This window comes from Rosa chinensis, chromosome 1, assembly GCF_002994745.2.
Source record: "Rosa chinensis cultivar Old Blush chromosome 1, RchiOBHm-V2, whole genome shotgun sequence".
Lineage (NCBI taxonomy): Eukaryota > Viridiplantae > Streptophyta > Magnoliopsida > Rosales > Rosaceae > Rosa > Rosa chinensis.
The window spans coordinates 1,981,972-1,999,991 of NC_037088.1; the positions used below are offsets into that span (position 1 = coordinate 1,981,972).

An 18,020-nucleotide genomic window follows, 5' to 3' on the forward strand; every position below is an offset into this window, starting at 1 on the left:
GTTTATCCAGGTACGGCATAAATTTAACACTTAGGACTCATTACGTACTAGAAAACAAGAGAATCATGCAAACCGTTACTTCAGGTACGACAATAATGTAATTCACAACTCTTAATCACAAGAAGCTAATTTGAATTATATTGCAGGTACGCCTCAAATTCATATTCTAATTACTAGATGCAAAGCCCTAAGGTGATCAATCAAAGAACTTAAACATAAAGCATCAATTCAAATAGTGACTAAGAATTCATCATAAAGAAATTATAAATCCATCAATAAATCATCAAAGTACATAAATAATCATGCTAAGGCATCATCTTAATCCTAGAAAAAGGTTTAGCAAAATATAACTAAATAAAACATAGAAAGAACATAAAAAGAATGGAAGGGAAAAGATGGGGAAGATGGATGAGTCGTCTCTGCTCCTTAGGCGTCTACATTGTGCTCCCGAGACTCCCTCTCTCATGCAAATTCGTGCTCCCTTATATAGGGAAGATTTCTGCTCATCTTTGGCTTCAAGTTTCCTTGTAAGACTTGGATTTGGATTCCTTTATTCATTTGGAATGGGAAAAGCTTGAAATATCTCTTGTAGAAGTAGGAATAAGTTCCTCATTGGATCTTCATCTGAATTAACTTCCTTGAAACATTAGGATTGACCATCTTGTGCTGCAAAACTTGAGTTCTCCACGAATGGTTGTAAATTCCCGAGCAGATTTCCTGTCTGACCTATCTTCACTCAAATAATCATAACTTTCTCCAGAAGAATCAAAATTAAGATCCGTAAAATTCTACAGAAACTAGACATCCGTAGCTTTCCATACATATAAGGCTCATTATCTGATTCGATCTGAGTAACTCCCAGTAATTCGGCGAAGTTGGATGTTCTGCACAGACAGATTCTGGCACCTGGGCGTCTTTCAATCCTAGTTAGCTTATTTTGGCTTCTTTTCTTCTCTTTATGAGGCAAACCTACAAAAACACTATAACAACATAAATGACTCGAAATAAGGAGAACTAAACATAAATTCCAAGATTAAGAGGCATAGAAATATAGGATAATATGAGCATATCATCCCTATCTCTCATTTTCTTTCTTCTTGCACACGAACAGCCACACACACACGTTAATTAACCTAGGCCATATATATATACCCTTTTCTCTTTGCAACCAAAGGGGAGAACCCAACTGAGAGCAGCAGCCGAAACCACCAAAACAGAGGCAGCCCTTTTGGGCTGCTCTCTCTCCTCCTTCTCCTCCAATTTATCCTTTTTTTCTCTCAAAATCCATCCCACCTCACCAAAATTTCTTCTCCTCACCAAGATTTTCCCTCCTTACCAAGATTTACCTCACTAAAATTTCCTTCTCACCAAGATCTACCTTACCAAGATTCCATCTTCTCATCAATTTCACAAGATTCAAGGGGGAAGCACTTAAAGCATAAGGGGTTTAATCACCACTTGGGTAAAAGGGAGAAATTATAATTCCAAGGCTTGTTATGTTTGCTTTTTAGCATTTGTAACTTGACTTGGTTGTTCTCCCTCTTCTATACCTTTTCCTCTTTTATTTATATGAAATTGATGGAATTGATGGTGTATATATTTATGGGTAGTGAGTAGAAATTTAGTTGGGTGTTAGGGTTGTGTGCCCTAACCGAAATTTGATGTAATAGATGCTTAATTTAATTTATATGTGGAATTTGTTAATCATTGGATGCTTGTATTTTGTGATAATTGATTAGAATGCATGCTTAGGAATTGTCAACTCTTGGGTATGTGTTTTAATAAGTCTAGATTAAAATTTAGGGGATGACATCCTTAGATTTAGAGCTAGAACCCCGATTTAATATTTGTGGGAAGTACAAGCATGGTTCACTACATGATTAGCTTGATAGCAATTATGGTGAGCTTAGTTGCCTAATTCCTCAAACTCTAGGCCTCTTGATGTGAATTAGTGACCCTTGAACCGGCTCTAATTCATGCCAAGTGAGTTCCTACGGCCCTTGAACCGGAGTAGGAATACCATGAAAGGGAATTTCGGCCCTTGAGCCTTGAAAAGCCTTGGGTACGGCTTCTACCATCTTTAATAAATTGCACGTAAATCAAATTAGCATCTAGAGCATTGAATTAGGGTTAGGAATCACCCCTAACTACCAATCCCATATTTATATCGTTTCTTAATTTGCTTTCTTTATCTAATTTAGTTGTTAGTTAAAGTTTTCATTTAAATTCTTGCACTTTAGTTATTAGAAATTAAAATGACTATTTTCGTTGACAATTTCTATCTCATTGTAAATAATCATCACTAGGCTCATAGCTTTGATTAGGTTTCGGTGCGAACCAAAGCCGAGCATTGCTAAGGCTTGGTGCCTTAGAGTAGCATTTTAATTTATTTTCTTTTTCTTTTTCTTTGTGTGCTAAGTGTCTTTATTTCCGATTACCCAAGGATTGTGGGTTAGCCACTAATCCCCGTGGTACGATAAACTTTGGGCATAATACTTCCCTATCTTGACAATGATACGTACGCTTGCGTAAATGTGTATCCAAGTCAAACCACGTAGAAGACCTATGAGGTACAAAATCTTCACTATCTTCATCATCTCTATATGTAGAGTCTTGAGTGTATTGTGAAGAATAGTCATTAAATGATACCTCCCCTCTGTAGTTTTGCATGTTTTGACTTACATGCCAACCATATGGGAGCGGGGGAATTGGCTGCGGGTTTTGGTGCTGGTAGTTATAGTAGGGATCATGCATTGCTTGACTTTGGCCATAACCATAATCATTTGAAGATTGTCCTTCAGATTGTGTCTATGAGTTGTCACTTGATTGCATCCCATAAGACGTCATGTATGCCCCAGGCATTGCCAAGTTTTGCCCATAAGAGTAAGGTCCATAATTGCTTCCTCCCACACCAAATGAGTCAAAAGTGGGAGATAAAGAATCATCTTCATGCCTTGACATGCTTCTTTGACCTCTTTCCCTTGGTGTATAGTGTTTTCCTATAGCACCAATACCCGATCCTGCTCTCCTACTCCCATGATCTTCATCTTGTGTTGCATGTGTGAAGTTTGGAGAGAAATCATGAGAAAGGAGAAATCATGCAAGAATGGAGAGAAATCATGAGAAATTTCGGAAGTTTCGGAAATATCGCTAATTTCGGCGATATATCGGATATATCGGAAAATTTCCAAAATTTCGTCCGAAAGTTGCTTAGTATGTTACGGATATATAGGACCCTAAAAAAAAAAAAGAAATTTTCGACGAAATTTCGCCGAAATTTTCGATTTTTCAGTCCTTGCTACTTTTTGAATGATTGAAAGATAGTTCACCGAAAGTGCTGAGAAATTTCCTCTGTGCTAGCTTTTTACTTTTGACTTCTTTCCTGGAAAATGTATGCATAGGTTTTTTACTTGGTGTTCATTCCAGTGAAGAATATAAGTTTATTCAAAGCAAAAAATGTACCAACAGTCCCTCAATTCTTGTGCACCGGCCAATTTAATACTCACACTCTCAATATTATCAATATGATACCTGAATACTTATTTTGCTATCGACGACATACATCCGTTAGATTTTCTTGATGGAGCCGTTAGAATAGTGACGTGGCAAGTACGTATCACATATTTTTCTCTGTTATTAAGGACAAAATTATCTTTCTCTACTAACAAATTTTAAATTGGGCAATGATATAGGGCCTCAATGAGGCCTAAGATTTATGGCCTCAAATCATAGGTGTCATGCCATGTAAGCAAATACTAATTTTATTTTCAATTTCACATAATATATCTTGCCACATCATACTATTGCAACACCAACTTTACCCTTTTATATTTCCTTTTAGATGTTAGGGGTGAATCAATTACATTAATAAATTTAATTAGGTGACGAAAAAAAATCAGCTATTAATTATGCATTAATTTAAGAGATATGTCTACAAATTCTTTAACCAATATTTTTCTTCATTTATTTAAATTCTTTCCTATAATTTTTCTTTCCAAATTATAGCATAAATATATTGAATTAGGTGTCAAGAAATAGGTAATAACTTTATTGATTAATTTCATCCAAAAATAGCATTAATAAATTGAATTTGGAAAATACATATGTCTAAATTAAGAGGTAAGAAAAAAAAATTCATGTTAGTAGCATTCATTAATTATCATCTACAATATAAATATAAGGAAAATAAACAAACAGAAAATAATAAACTAAAATATAACGTTTAAACCCTAGCTACATAAAGATAAAAGAATGAACATAAGAACATATATAATGATATAACTATGTATTTTTCACATTATATTTTCAAAATTTACATAAACGCAACAAACGTTGAACTCATATACATGTATTATGCAAATCTATTGATCAAATGTATGTGCAAATCTATTGATTGAATTACATGAAATTTTTTCTATTCTTGACATTGTTATTTAAATCTAAGCATGAGTGTAATGAACAGAAAAAAAAAAAAAAAAAAAAAGACAAAATAATTTTTTCTTTTAGAAAAAAAATCAAAATAACTTGGAGTCATTAGATTTTGAAAAGCTAAAATTGTATTTTTCTCAAGAATTACATGGCATGATTTGACAAATAGGTGATGTGTGTAGGTGACATGGCATGACACCTAATATTGATGCCATAAATCTTAGGCCTCATTGAGGCCACAAATCATTTTCCTTTTAAATTTATAAATCTTTCTTTTTACTTCTTTATTCCTTTCTTCTTCTTCCTCAGTAAATCCTCTTCTTCTCCCGTCCTCATAGCAAACCCAGATCTAGAATCATAGCAAACCCAGAAAATCTAGATCGCTTTCTTTCCCATCAAACCCAACAATTTCTCAATTCCACCCATCACATCCAAAACCCCCAATCCTGCTAGAAAACCCTAACCCGAAACCAATTCTTGCAATTACACCCAATTTCCTGGATGGAATTTTCAAAGAAGAAGCCATCATCAAGAAGCATGGGATCATCGTCTTCATCCAAAACCCATTGCAGTGCTGCAAGATTCACCATGGCCAATTGGCAAGTTAGTCATTGCTCTGCTTTCGTCATATTCATCTTGAAGGCTGCTGCGAAAACCCTCCTTCAAAGCCATTGATGAATACCCAGTTCCAGAAATTTTCACACTACAGTCTAAACAATTCACATCATCAGGCAATCCATTGTCAAACCAGAGTTCCGGTCAACTTCAATTCTCACTTCCAAATTACAATATTAGAATATTCCTATACAGAGTTAACAAGAAGCTACTAGATCCCTAAATGAAGTAAGCAACGTACTTAAGTCGAAGTAAGAAAAACTCAAAACAAAGCAAGAATGCAACCGATCATCTCAGATCTGGGAAAAAAAAAATCCAAACCTTCTCAAGAGCCTTCTCGACCTCCTCGGGAGTTCTGAGCTTGGTCTTTTAATGATCATTTGTGTTTAATTTGAATATGAATAATATTTTGCTTCTAATTTTCGATGTTTCACAGACTGCCGAATCCATTCTCACACTCAAGGTTCCTCGGGGGAGAATGAGAGTGGTGTTGGGTTGGATTTGGTTTTGGTGGTGGTTGGGTCAAAACCTTAAAAGGTTAAAGCTCTATTGGATTCGGATGGATAGAGTTAAAAAAGAGAGAAGGAGAGACCTGCCATTCTTCTATGTTCTCTGGAACCAAACCAGGCAAGAGAATCCTATCGATGAACAATAATGAAACAATTGACCCAGAATTTTTCTTTTTCCAGAAGAAAAAAAAACAATTAAGTAAGTAGGATTTGATTAGTTACTTAAACCTCCGCAATCCTTGAACGTTTTAGTACTCTTGTAACTCAATTCATTCAAATTCTCAGACTTAACAGCATCATCAACAACATCCAAGATGATGAAAACCCAGAAATTTGGTAGCCTTAATATGGCTTGATTTAGTAATTTAAAAAAGAAGAAGAAGAAAAGAAAGAGAAAAATAAATTAACAAAAGGAAATGGTAAATTGGTCATTTACTCTCTTTTTTTGCCTCCACGTGCTTGTCACGTCATTGTTCTAACGTTTCCGTCAAAAAAATCTAACGGATGCATGTCGTTGATAGCAAAATAAGTGTTCAGGTATCACATTGATAGTATTGGGAGTGTGGGTATCAAATTGGCTGGTGCACAAGAGTTGAAGGACTGTTGGTGCATTTTTCTCTTATTCAAAATAGATGACCTAAGTTGCTGAGGGCAGAAAGAGAGCTGAAAAACTAGTTGGGAAGTGTCTATTGATATATTTACTCGTCCAAGTTCTAACCAGGTTAGTACAACCGCTAAGAACACTAGTGTTGCTGTGCAATTACTCATCTGTTTTGCATTCTGAATCTTTGTATTCATCGGAAAGGTTTGCCTATTTTGACTTGTTGATCTTCAGGCTACAATATGGCCGCTTCTTCTTCTTGCTCTGATAGCATCCCTCAGGAGAAGCATGATGTTTTTCTTAGTTTCAGAGGCGAGGACACCCGGAATAATTTCACCAGCCATCTTTATGAGGCTTTATGTCGGAAAAAAATCCAAACTTACATAGATTACAAACTGGAGAGAGGGGATGAAATCTCACCTGCCCTTTTCAAAGCAATTGAAGAATCGAAGCTTTCGGTGATCATTTTCTCCCAAAACTATGCTTCTTCTGGATGGTGCTTGGAAGAACTTGTGCACATACTCAAATGCAGAGATGACCAGTTTGTTATACCCATCTTCTACGGGGTAGATCCATCAGCCGTACGCAAACAATTTGGGAGTTATGCAGATGCATTTGTTGAACATGAGAAACGTTTCAAGGACTCAATGGACAAGGTGCTCAGGTGGAGAAAGGCTTTGACAACAGCAGCCAATATATCTGGGTTTGATTCCCAAACAATTAGGTAACTCATTCATTAACTCATGCGTCCATTTGTGACTTCTATTATGGCTATGAGTGTTACTGCATCACTTACTGACTACTTTGTCTTTCATGTGTATATGGCAGGCCGGAGTCTGATTTAGTTAAGATTGTGGTCAATGACATTTTGGCGAAATTGAATCTCAAATCGGAAATGGCAAGTGGTTTAGAGGGCCTGGTTGGAATCGAAAAACACGTCCGACAAGTTGAATCGTTATTATGCCTTGACTCACAGGATGTCCGGACCGTAGGTATTTGGGGTATGGGTGGTATCGGTAAGACCACTATTGCTGATGTTGTATTTCACCTTCTCTCTTCTCAATTCGAAGCTTGCTGCTTTATTGCAAATGTTAGGGAAGCATCAGAGACGAGACATGGACTAAATGATTTGCGAAATCAACTGCTTCGTACAGTACTTAAGGAAGACAATCTATATGTGGCCGCTCCATCTATTGGATCAATGTTTGCAAGACAGAGGCTTTGCTGTACAAAGGCCCTCGTTGTTCTTGATGATGTGAGTGATTTAGGCCAAGTAAAATTTTTGGTTGGAGGTGATCGTATCCTGTTTGGCCCTGGAAATAGAATCATTGTGACAGCTAGAGATAAGCGCATGCTTGGTGTTGACGATGATAAGATATATAAGGTTAACTTACTAGATTGTGATGAAGCTCTTGAGCTCTTTCATTTGAGAGCTTTAACAAATCTCTCCCCCCCAACGGATTATACAACTTTGTCAAGAGAGGTGGTAGATTATGCTGGGGGTAATCCATTGGCTCTTACAATCTTGGGCTCCGTAATATTCTGTCATTGCGAGAGCAAAAAGGACTGGGAAGATGAATTAGATAGATTGAAAAAATTTCCAAACAAAAGAATCCAGAATGTATTGAGGTTCAGTTATGATGGATTAGAAGAAAATGAGAGGGAGATATTTCTCGATATCGCCTGTTATCACAAAGGGAAGTATATTAATGAGGCAAAAAGAATTTTAGATGCCAGTGGTTTTTGTGCCAATGCAGGAGTAAAAATTCTCGTTGATATGTCTCTCATATCCGTGGGTAAATGTTCAACACTTGAGATGCATGATTTGATACAAGAAATGGGTCGGGAAATTGTTCGTGATGAATGTGTTAAAAATCCTGGAAAACGCAGTAGATTGTGGCTTGCAAATGATGTTCGTCATGTACTGACAAATAACACGGTAAGAGCCGAATACACTCTATTGAAAGAGAAAAGACCAAGCAAAATCTCATTATACATATATAAAAGATGAGTTAACTGTTCATTCAGCGTTACTGTTCATTCGGAGGAGAAAAGACGATTATGCCCTCAGTTGGATTTTTTTTACGTCTCTGCCACTGACCTATTTTTTTTCCTCTCGGTTCCTCCAGAAGCCTCCAACAGACCGACTTTTTTGCTTTCTCTTTTCCTCCTCCTGCTTTCTAAACAGCTTCCTTCACTCCCTCAGACGACTGCCTCCTTAACTGCGGCTCTTCCTCCAACGCCACCTTCTTCAACGACTTCTTTATCGGAGATTTCAATTCCGGCTCGGGTTTGTCTTCAACAACAAAATCCCACCTCCAAACTCACCCTCTCCTTACCACACACCACTGCTTCAAGCTATAGCTTAAGCATCAGGAAAATTGGAACTCACTTGGTAAGTTTTCATTCCTCACCGTTTTCGGCTTAGGGTTTTGATTTGGTTGAAAACCCTTTGTTTTCTTTGGAGAAAAATGTTGTGGGTTTTAGTTTTATTGACTATTGCTTATGTATGTGTGTGGAAAATTTGAATCTTTGGTAAGTTTTGATAGAGATGAGCTCGAATTTTGATTGAGATTGGAGATGGATGAGTTCGACCATGAATCTAACCCACAACTTTATGATATTAAACCATGAAGGAGGTTTGATCAGGTTTCAATATTATTAACCTCATGATTATGATATTATTAAGAATATATCCTTTTCATTTTTTATGCACAGTAGTTTAAACCAACTTTTATTGTTCATAAATCAATTGAATCAATTTAAACACAGTATACGTTTTGTCAATCAACAGTTTTGATGTCACTTAATGTAAAGATTTCATTCATTACTTATATCTCCTACACTTTCAAATTCTAAAATTTTGTTTTCATATATCAAATACTTATCTATCAATTAAATTTGAATAAACTAATACATTTGTTATATGATTTCAGCTTTGACGATATAATGGAACCTGTGCTTATTCGTGCAATGGAATCTTACAAATGCCATTATAAGATCAGAGTTTGAATATCAAGATTGTGGAGAGCAAAAAAGTACAATACTGACAAAAATGATGGTCTGCAATGCGTTTTGGTTGATGAAATGGTAATTTTCTTACCTGCAATTATTTTTATCTGTTATGTTCTATCTCGATGTTGTGGAATTGGAAAATGTCACTATGTTCCATTTCAAATTGTCTCGCTGCAACTGATTTTTTTTTTCTTTTCCATTTAATACAGGGTGATGCAGTTCATGCAATTGTAACTGAATCTGATTACCACTTGGTTCACAAAAAATTGCATCAAGGCAAAGTGTATGATATTGATCATTTCTTTACACGAAAAAGCCAGGAGAGTTACAAAATTGTTGATCATTAAGTGTAAGTGTACTTCAATGCAAAGACTGTCTTTGCACCAGTTGAAGAAAGCTTCCCACCAATTCCACAACATCGGTTCTATTTTGTAGATTTTGACCAGCTGAGCAATACAATTCTCTCAGGTGAATGAACAAACTACAAATAATAAATCGTTATTCATTATATGACATTTAATAATCTTCACTAACAGAATCTTTGTTTGTTTTATTTTTATTTTTAATGCAAGATGTTTATGGCTGTTTGAAGTTAGTTCTACCAGTGCGTCAAGATCCTGTCAAGGATAAAGAGGAATCGAAATGTGAAATTCATCTACAAAACTTAAGGTAAAATTTTCATAAACTAGATCAAAAATTAAATCTGCTATATTTTCCGGAAAAAGAAAAAATGAAACTAACTCTTCAAATTCAAAATTTAGAAGAGAAGATCTTAGAGTCACTCTCTGGGGTAACATTGCCAGGCAGTTTGACATACAGAGCATTAAAAAACTGTCTCCACCAGTGCTCATAGTGTTGACCAGTTTAAAGATTAAGGAGCTCATGGGTAAGCATTATTCCAAAAAAAAAAAAAAACTCCTTCCTTTTTCTTTTAATTACAGGCTGCCATCCTTCTATAATCTTCTAGACGTTTCTTCTATAATCTTCTATTTCCTTAATTGCAGGCTACTGTTGCTGTTAATGAGAAGCTTGATTGCTGGTATCTCTGTCTTAACTCTTAACGCAGTAGAAGGCACCGCATTCTGAGACCTCGATGATCGATTGGACCGGTTTCAAGTATCGTTCGAAAGCCTTCTTTACTATTCATTTTGGGAAACTTTTAAACTTTTGATTTTGTGAATTGAGCTCATTTGATCAAATCGGAGGATCCGATTGAGCAATCAGAGATATATGAGAGACTCCAGGTAAGCTTCTTATTTGATCAAATGGTTTGACATTTTGGGTGCAATTGATTGGGTTTTTCAATTTTAGTGCATGTTGGTTTTTATACTTTATAGCTTCCAGAGTTCGTCCTCAATTACAGTCTGCCATTCTTCTATAACCTTCTTATTCGATGGCTGCCAGTTCTAAGTGATAGCTGAGAGAGTGATTTAGAATAGAAAAGAGAGCAGCAAGCGAAGGAACAGTAATTTTGGGTGATGTCACATCAATCTCCCAGTTTTGATAGTTGATTGATAGACACAGAGAGAGGGTTCGATCGATAGACTAAAGGAGAGAGGGGTAGAGTACCAGTTTGATCATAGAGATGGAAAGAGGCTTTATCACCTGCTCAGGACATCAAATTGAAGCTTGAACAGGTGAAGGAAAGTACTACCTTTTAGGTAATTTGAGGGATGCATTTATTTCTCTCTGGGATCGATTGCATGTAATTTTGTAACATTTGTTTTGAGTTTTGGGAGTGCTTTTCATGTTTTTGGTTTCTGGGTCTATTTACATGGTGAGCTCCTTACAGTATATGCTGGTAAGGAATATGAAGGCAGGGTAAATTGAATTCAAAATTGAATGCCTTTGTTTGAACTTGAGTATTCAGCATAGGAAGATCATATTACTCTGGCAAAACTTGCAAGCTCTGCCTACTTTTTGTATCTTCTATTAATGATTATGTCTGGGATTTTGGTTTACTTCTTAATATATAATACTAGAGGGTCAATTATTATAGTACTAAGCTTTTAAAATCTGATTTGAGTATCTCCAGGGCTACAGCACATAGTACAAATGGAAAAGAAAAAAAAAGCTAATATGTAACTGATGCATGAAAGTTAATTTTAAATTCTAAACTGAATTAATATATTCATCGTATTTAATTTTCCATATATTCATTGCATTTAAACACAGCTGATCACAAGCAAAACAGCAGAAGAAGAATGTAGGTCGTTTCATATATTTGTATCAACCGGTAGAATCAACAATCTGTTTACTTTATTTTATTGAATGATGCATAATGAGATTTAACCTATTTGGAATTTCTCTCATGCCGCAATTCATATATATATTTTTCCATATATAATATGTATATGAGCCTTTAATTTTTTTTAAGGCTATTATACACTGTTGCACCACCAGGCTATTAAATGGAAGATAATAGCAATGGCATGTTATACTTAAAATCATGCTCTGTTCTGAGTCATATGGCATCATGTTTGCTTGCATTGTCCTTACCATAATCAGATTAAGGAATAACTTTATCAAGAAAAGAGAGGCCAAAGTAACAGGAATAACCAAGTGAACCCATTGAAAGTAAACTCTGTAGTTCAAGTTTTGATTGCTCTGTATTTACTGCCTACATTTTACAACTGAAGTTTTACTCAAATTACAAGTCTATATACCTATGTCTTGGCAGTTTTTGTAATGACTTCTTGATGTGCGTTGTTATATCAGGCAATCTGGAGTAGGAAGCAAGGTGATATGACAACACCAGCTTAAACTAAGCAACAGCAACATGAGATGAATACCTACAGATCGTTTATCATTATGCCAACAACCATCAAACACTCATCATTATTGTATACCTTTAGAGTTTTAGGGTTTATCAACTTTGATTTCAAATTATTGATTCTGGGGAGAAATTCGTGTGACATATCCTAATTATACAGCTAAAGAATTCAAAAGCTGTACCGACCGCAAAGGCTACGTAGTTATGATATAACAGAAATCCCCGCGGCAAAGCGCGGGTGCTATTCCTAGTTTTCTATAAAAGCTAAGTAAATTTAGTGAAATAATTTTTGTTCTCTACTGTGTGCTCATATATATTTTGCCATTGGTTTCAGGGTACTGAAGACATTGAGTGCATGGCCATGAATATGGATCTCATTAAAGATTTATATGTGAATGTTGCATCCTTCGAAAAGATGCATAAGCTAAGATTACTAGATCTATACTCACACCCGTACACCAGGGGTGTCAACAACTTGGACCTTCCTCCGATGCATAAGCTAAGATTACTAGATCTATACTCACACTCGTACACCAGGGGTGTCAACAAATTGCACCTTCCTCCAGGTTTCGTGTTTCTCCCTGAGGCCCTTAAATATCTGAGGTGGGATTTCTATCCTTTGACATCCCTGCCATCGAGGTTTTCTTCAGAAAATCTTGTCGAGCTTCATATGCCCGACAGCCGACTTGAGCAACTTTGGAATAAAGGCGTGCAGGTTTGCTTAATTTAGTTCTTGTGTTTGAATAATGGTGTGGAAAATATAACTCTTGCCATTAATTGCCTTTGATTTGTTACAGATCAATCTTGGGAGCATAAAACGTATCGATCTTAGTTACTCCGAGCACCTGGCTGATGTTTCAGCTCTGATTGAGAGTCCAAATCTCGAGAGAATTCGCCTTGGGGGTTGTAAAAGTTTGGTTCAACTTCCTTCACCGTTTCAGAATCTTGCCAAGCTTACTTCTCTTAATCTGAATCGTTGCTCCAATCTCAAAATTCTCCCAGAGATGCCAGGCAATCTGGAACTCTTAGTGTTGTATCAGACTGCAATAGAAGAATTGCCTTCATCAATTTGGTCTCTCGAGAAGCTTCAGTTTTTGGGTCTTGCAATATGTGAAGAGCTTAAGAATCTTCCAAGCAGCACTTGTAGGTTATATTCGCTCCCAGATCTTCATCTATATCGCTGCCGCTCTCTTGAGTCTTTGCCTGTCGAGCTACCTTCTGAGCTGAAGGAATTGTACTTGAGCGATTGTGAGAGTCTTGGGTCTTTGCCTGCCCAGCTACCTTCTGGGCTGAAGAAACTGGAGTTGAGAAATTGCAAGAGTCTTGGGTCTTTGCCTGTCGAGCTACCTTCTGGGCTGGAGTACCTGGACTTGAGCGGTTGTGAGAGTCTTGGGTCTTTGCCTGCCCAGCTACCTTCTGGGCTGAAGAAACTGGAGTTGAGAAAATGCAAGAGTCTTGGGTCTTTGCCTGTCGAGCTACCTTCTGGGCTGGAGTACCTGGACTTGAGCGATTGTGAGAGTCTTGGGTCTTTGCCTGTCGAGCTACCTTCTGGGCTGAAGACACTGCAGTTGAGAAGTTGCAAGAGTCTTGGGTCTTTACCGAAGCTGCCATGGCTTCTGGGACTGTTTGATGCACATGGTTGCACGTCACTAGAGACGGTCTCAAGTCCGATGAGAACTGCACCCATACAAGGTAGGGATCAATATGTCAACCATTCTGAAAAATTCGAGGAACTTTTATTTATGAATTGCGTGAAATTGGATCAGAGTGCACAGAGCAACATAATGGCTGATGCACAGCTTAGAGTTATGCGAATTGCAACTGCATCACGTCTCCTCAATAAACCCAGTACGATTAATATTGTTTGTCCGGGAAATGAAATTCCAAAGTGGATGAGGTATCAAAGTGAGGGATGTTCGATAAATATCAAGCTTCCTCCTCATTGGTTTCGTCTAGGCTTCCTCGGTTACGCTCTATGCATTGTGGTTGCTTTCAACAACTATACGCCACCCGATATTGACAATTATTCCTACTTTGGTTGTGAAACCCATCACAAAACTAACAATAGTCACGAAGTTTGTTGGGAAGCCCTCCGTATAAGCCTACCAGCTATTCTCATCAATTCAGATCATGTGTTCGTGTGGTATTTCTGCCCTAAATTTGTTCGATTAGAAAGTGCAATCAATCGTCAGGATTGGGTAAAAGCATCCGAGGCCTCTTTTGACTTCAAGTTGTACCAAAATATTATTCAGACCCCAAAAGAAGGAAATCTCTTTGACCCCTCCACTGTGAGGGTGAAAAGGTGTGGAGTCTCCTTGTTGTATGCCCAAGAGATTGAAAAATTACTTGGAGGCATTGATGAAGATGAAGTTATGGAACCAAAACAAACAGTAGAAGAAGAAGATATCATCATCAAAACTAAGAGACAACGGGACGAGTCTGAACTCAGTGGAAGTGGAACTGCAAGCTTCAAAGAAGAATATAACGACCAACTACGTCCCCAGAGTAGTAAAAGGAAAATCAACATCATGTGAAATGTTCACGTTCATATGCCATTTTATGTGGTATGTAGTATGTACTCTCACAAGCTTTGTTTTACATTTTATGGCTCTGCTTAGCTTATCCTCAGAACAACTTGGATTTTGTTGTGGCTAAAGCATGTGGAAATTCAATTTCATACCTCAACTTGATTTGTTTTTTTTTTTCTAGCTCTTTTGTGAATTAAGCTTTGAAATGTGATAAATTCTTAGTTAACGACGAGGAAGAAATGCATATAGCAAGAGTACTAGAAGAATCTGGCAATGCATTTTTCAGTTGTGATGGTTCATGCTGTAGATTTACTACGGGTTCATAAAGAACGTGTATGGTTTGATTGCATAATTTTAAGAATGACAAATACTTTTACTACAGTCACAAGCGACAGGCTTGAGATCGTTGGAAGGAATCAAAGCCGACTCACCGGAAAGGTGTTTGACGTAACACCTGAGGTAACGGAGTTAAGGAGAAATAAGAGTGAGGAGGCCAGCTGTAAAGTCTGACTCTGGCTCTGCTGCGAGCCTGCGACTTTGACAAGGTAAAAATGTTCACCTATGCCTATCACTATAATCACAATATCTGCACAGATCACACAAGCACAGACTCCTGACTAGGGAAAGATATGCTCTTAAAGCTACCTGTGTTTGATCTTTTTCCTTCGATCCTTGGCCTTTCATGTTTTCTACTGGTTGATAAATTGACATTCATACATAATTTTCTCAGATATGCACATTTTGCATTAATAAAAACCTGCTGGCGAATGAGACAGTCAACACTGGTCTATCCAACTACCCTCACACCAGTACTCAACTAAATTAGAAATTGAGTGATTTATCCATGTAAAGCCTGCATGGTTTCTAATTAAGTTGCCAATACTGCTACTGTAGTTAGAATGGTGATGTGATAGAGATTTTTAGCTGCAGACAGAGTTTGACCAAAATAATGCTACAATTGTCTATCTTCTAATAAAAGTCTGACAAAGACAAGTCAAAATCTGAATTATGCAAGCTAATTATAAGAAAATGACAGGGTGCCAACTTAATCCCATTCCAGAAGTACACTGGGATCAAATTGCCAAGCACCAAACAATCCTGGTTTAACACAAGTCTGAACCTCAAGGAATGTGAGATGTTGTGTATGAAGAACTGCTCCTGTACAGCTTATGCAAATTCTAATATCAGGGAAGGAAGAAGTGGGCGCTTGCTGTGGTTAGGTGATCTGATTGACTTAAGAAATTTAGCTGAGAAAGAGAATGGACAAGATATCCATATAAGATTAGCTGCATCAGAGCAAGGTATGTAATCATCTTGATTCCTCAAGACTTGGTACTTTATACCAACTTAGAATAGGAAAGCAGAACACTAGACTTCCAATAAGAATATGGTTAAAAGTATTCACTTGATCGATGGTGATTTATGCATTTAATGATCATATATGCACAAAATGATGTCAAAACAGAACAAATGTTTTAACAAATTAGCCGAAGCTCTGTCATTTAACTGACTGTGATATAACTAAGAAAATCTTCTTTTAAATTCTTTGGATGATAGACATTACAGAATTCTTTTTTGGTTAGTCTTTAACTCAAATTAATTTCTTCTTTCAAATTTCATTCATAGATAATGAAGAGACTAATACCAGAATCAATGCTAAACCTGCTAAATCCAATGTGAAGAAAGTGAGAATTGTAGCTAGCACTCTTGTTTTATCTACTGGGCGTAGCTCTGCTCTTTTATGTTTGGAAGAAAGATGGTAAGTTGTTTGTACTCTTCTGATCCCTCCGTTTTCCAGTGAAGGTAGTTGAGTTTTGTAGTGAGTTATTGATTATAAATTTGATTTTATAATGAAAAAGGAGCTGTACCATTTTTCTAATGTAGAAGTTTATTGAAAAAACCTTTACTTCATTTTAGCAGGAAAACTGAGCCGCAGCCACAAAGAAAATCTGGAATTACCATTGTTTGACTTGGTTACTGTTGTTAATGTAATAAACTAGGAGAAGGTGGCTTCGGATCTGTCTTTAAGGTAAAAGCTGACAATCATATCCACTTGATACATGTAGTTTTGGTTTTAACCTGGACTGATGGATAATTGTACTACATAGTGCAAGTAAATTGTGAAGACTACACGAGCATAAATTTTAGTCACAATATACATGAACTGATGAATTTCAGGGTATGATGGAAGATGGACAAGATATAGCAGTGAAAAGGCTCGCAAGAGACTCTATGCAAGGAATTAATGAGTTCAAAAATGAAGTTGTACATATTGCCAAACTTCAGCACAGGAATCTAGCGAAGCTTCTAAGGTGCTGCTTTCAATAAGATGAAATGATGCTCATCTACAAATGCATTCCCAACAAAAGGTTGGACTTCTTTATTTTCGGTTTGATCACTGACAACTTTATATTTGGTTTTATTGGTCCATAGTAAGTACATACCCCAAAGAATAACTAGTCTTAGTCTACTTTCTTTTGTTACAAAACTAATCCCTGATTCATTGGTTTACAGTGGTTACGTGTCCCCAGAATACACAATTGATGGGTTCTACTCGATAAAATCCAATGTCTACAGCTATGGAGTTTTGGTATTAGAGATAGAGAGTGGGAAGAGAAACTGAGGATTCTCACATCCAGGCCAAAATCGCAACCTTTTTGGACATGTGAGCTACAACTGTCAACTTGAAAGAAATGTATTGCTGCTTGATTCTTCTTCTTCTTCTTCTATAGATTCAGTAAAAGTGAATGTTTTCTTCTTTCAAGCATGGAAGCTGTTCATAGAAGGCAGGTCCATCGAACTTCTTGATCCATCAGTAGAGGACTCTAGCACTCTACATGAAGTTGTGCGACCAATTCATGTAGGTCTTTTATGTGTGCAACAAAAACCACAAGATAGGCCGAGTATGCCAGCTGCTGTTCTAATATTGAGTGGTGAAGGTGCATTGCCTCAACCTCAGAAGCTTGGAATCTGACAGAACTTGAAGATTCTACAGATGAGGCTACAGAATGTTCAGCTAATGAACTCACTGTTACACTAGTGAGGGCTCAATGAATGTTGATATCATGTTGAGTATTCTCTGACCTTCATCCCCTTGCTTTCCTCTGATATGAATTGGGGCTCATTTGAAAGATGAGTTACAAGCACAAACTTTTGTTAACACTTTAGGCCTAGTTAATTATCAACTTCTCATTGGCACCAATTTGAGTCTGAATTAACCAATGGGTTGAACCAGCCAACTCTTAGTAAATGACTCTGTAAAACTGTATATGGATGCCTAACCAGCCATTTCAATTGAAACTTCGACTGCTACTCTTATATCCCAAAAGCTACACTTACTACAATACATTTTCTACAACTTATTTATGTGGATAGTTGAACGTTGAACCTCATTTAACATTGGAAGGAGATATCTCACGATCAATAGGTAATTGGAAAGCGAAGTAACATTAAACATAGGGTGTTACTATTGCCACCCTACTAAATGCTATAAAGTTCCATTTTTATCCTTGAATTCAATCAAAAATAAAACAAAATGAAGTGAAAAAGAT

General features: G+C 36.8%; 1 protein-coding gene across 1 annotated transcript; it reads left to right on the plus strand.

The window, feature by feature from the left end:
* The first annotated feature begins 6,187 nt into the window (after window positions 1–6,187).
* LOC112191790 (disease resistance-like protein DSC1) lies at window positions 6,188–17,790 on the plus strand. The gene is made up of 13 exons (XM_040515514.1): window positions 6,188–6,273; window positions 6,388–6,877; window positions 6,982–8,143; window positions 10,173–10,207; window positions 11,887–11,908; window positions 12,237–12,656; window positions 12,739–14,505; window positions 14,852–15,014; window positions 15,506–15,770; window positions 16,096–16,228; window positions 16,387–16,498; window positions 16,648–16,838; window positions 16,984–17,790. Exons 2-7 carry the CDS (start codon window positions 6,396–6,398, stop codon window positions 14,473–14,475), a joined length of 3,858 nt encoding a protein of 1,285 aa, XP_040371448.1. The 5' UTR covers window positions 6,188–6,273; window positions 6,388–6,395; the 3' UTR covers window positions 14,476–14,505; window positions 14,852–15,014; window positions 15,506–15,770; window positions 16,096–16,228; window positions 16,387–16,498; window positions 16,648–16,838; window positions 16,984–17,790.
* The last annotated feature ends 230 nt before the right edge of the window (window positions 17,791–18,020 follow it).

Coding starts and splice junctions, on each gene's coding strand:
- LOC112191790 (XM_040515514.1), top strand. CDS start 6,396: ATGGCCGCTTCTTCTTCTTGCTCTGATAGCATCCCTCAGGAGAAGCAT. Junction 10,208..11,886: donor AATGAGAAGCTTGATTGCTG/GTATCTCTGTCT, acceptor TTGTTATATCAG/GCAATCTGGAGTAGGAAGCA. Junction 12,657..12,738: donor TTTGGAATAAAGGCGTGCAG/GTTTGCTTAATT, acceptor GATTTGTTACAG/ATCAATCTTGGGAGCATAAA.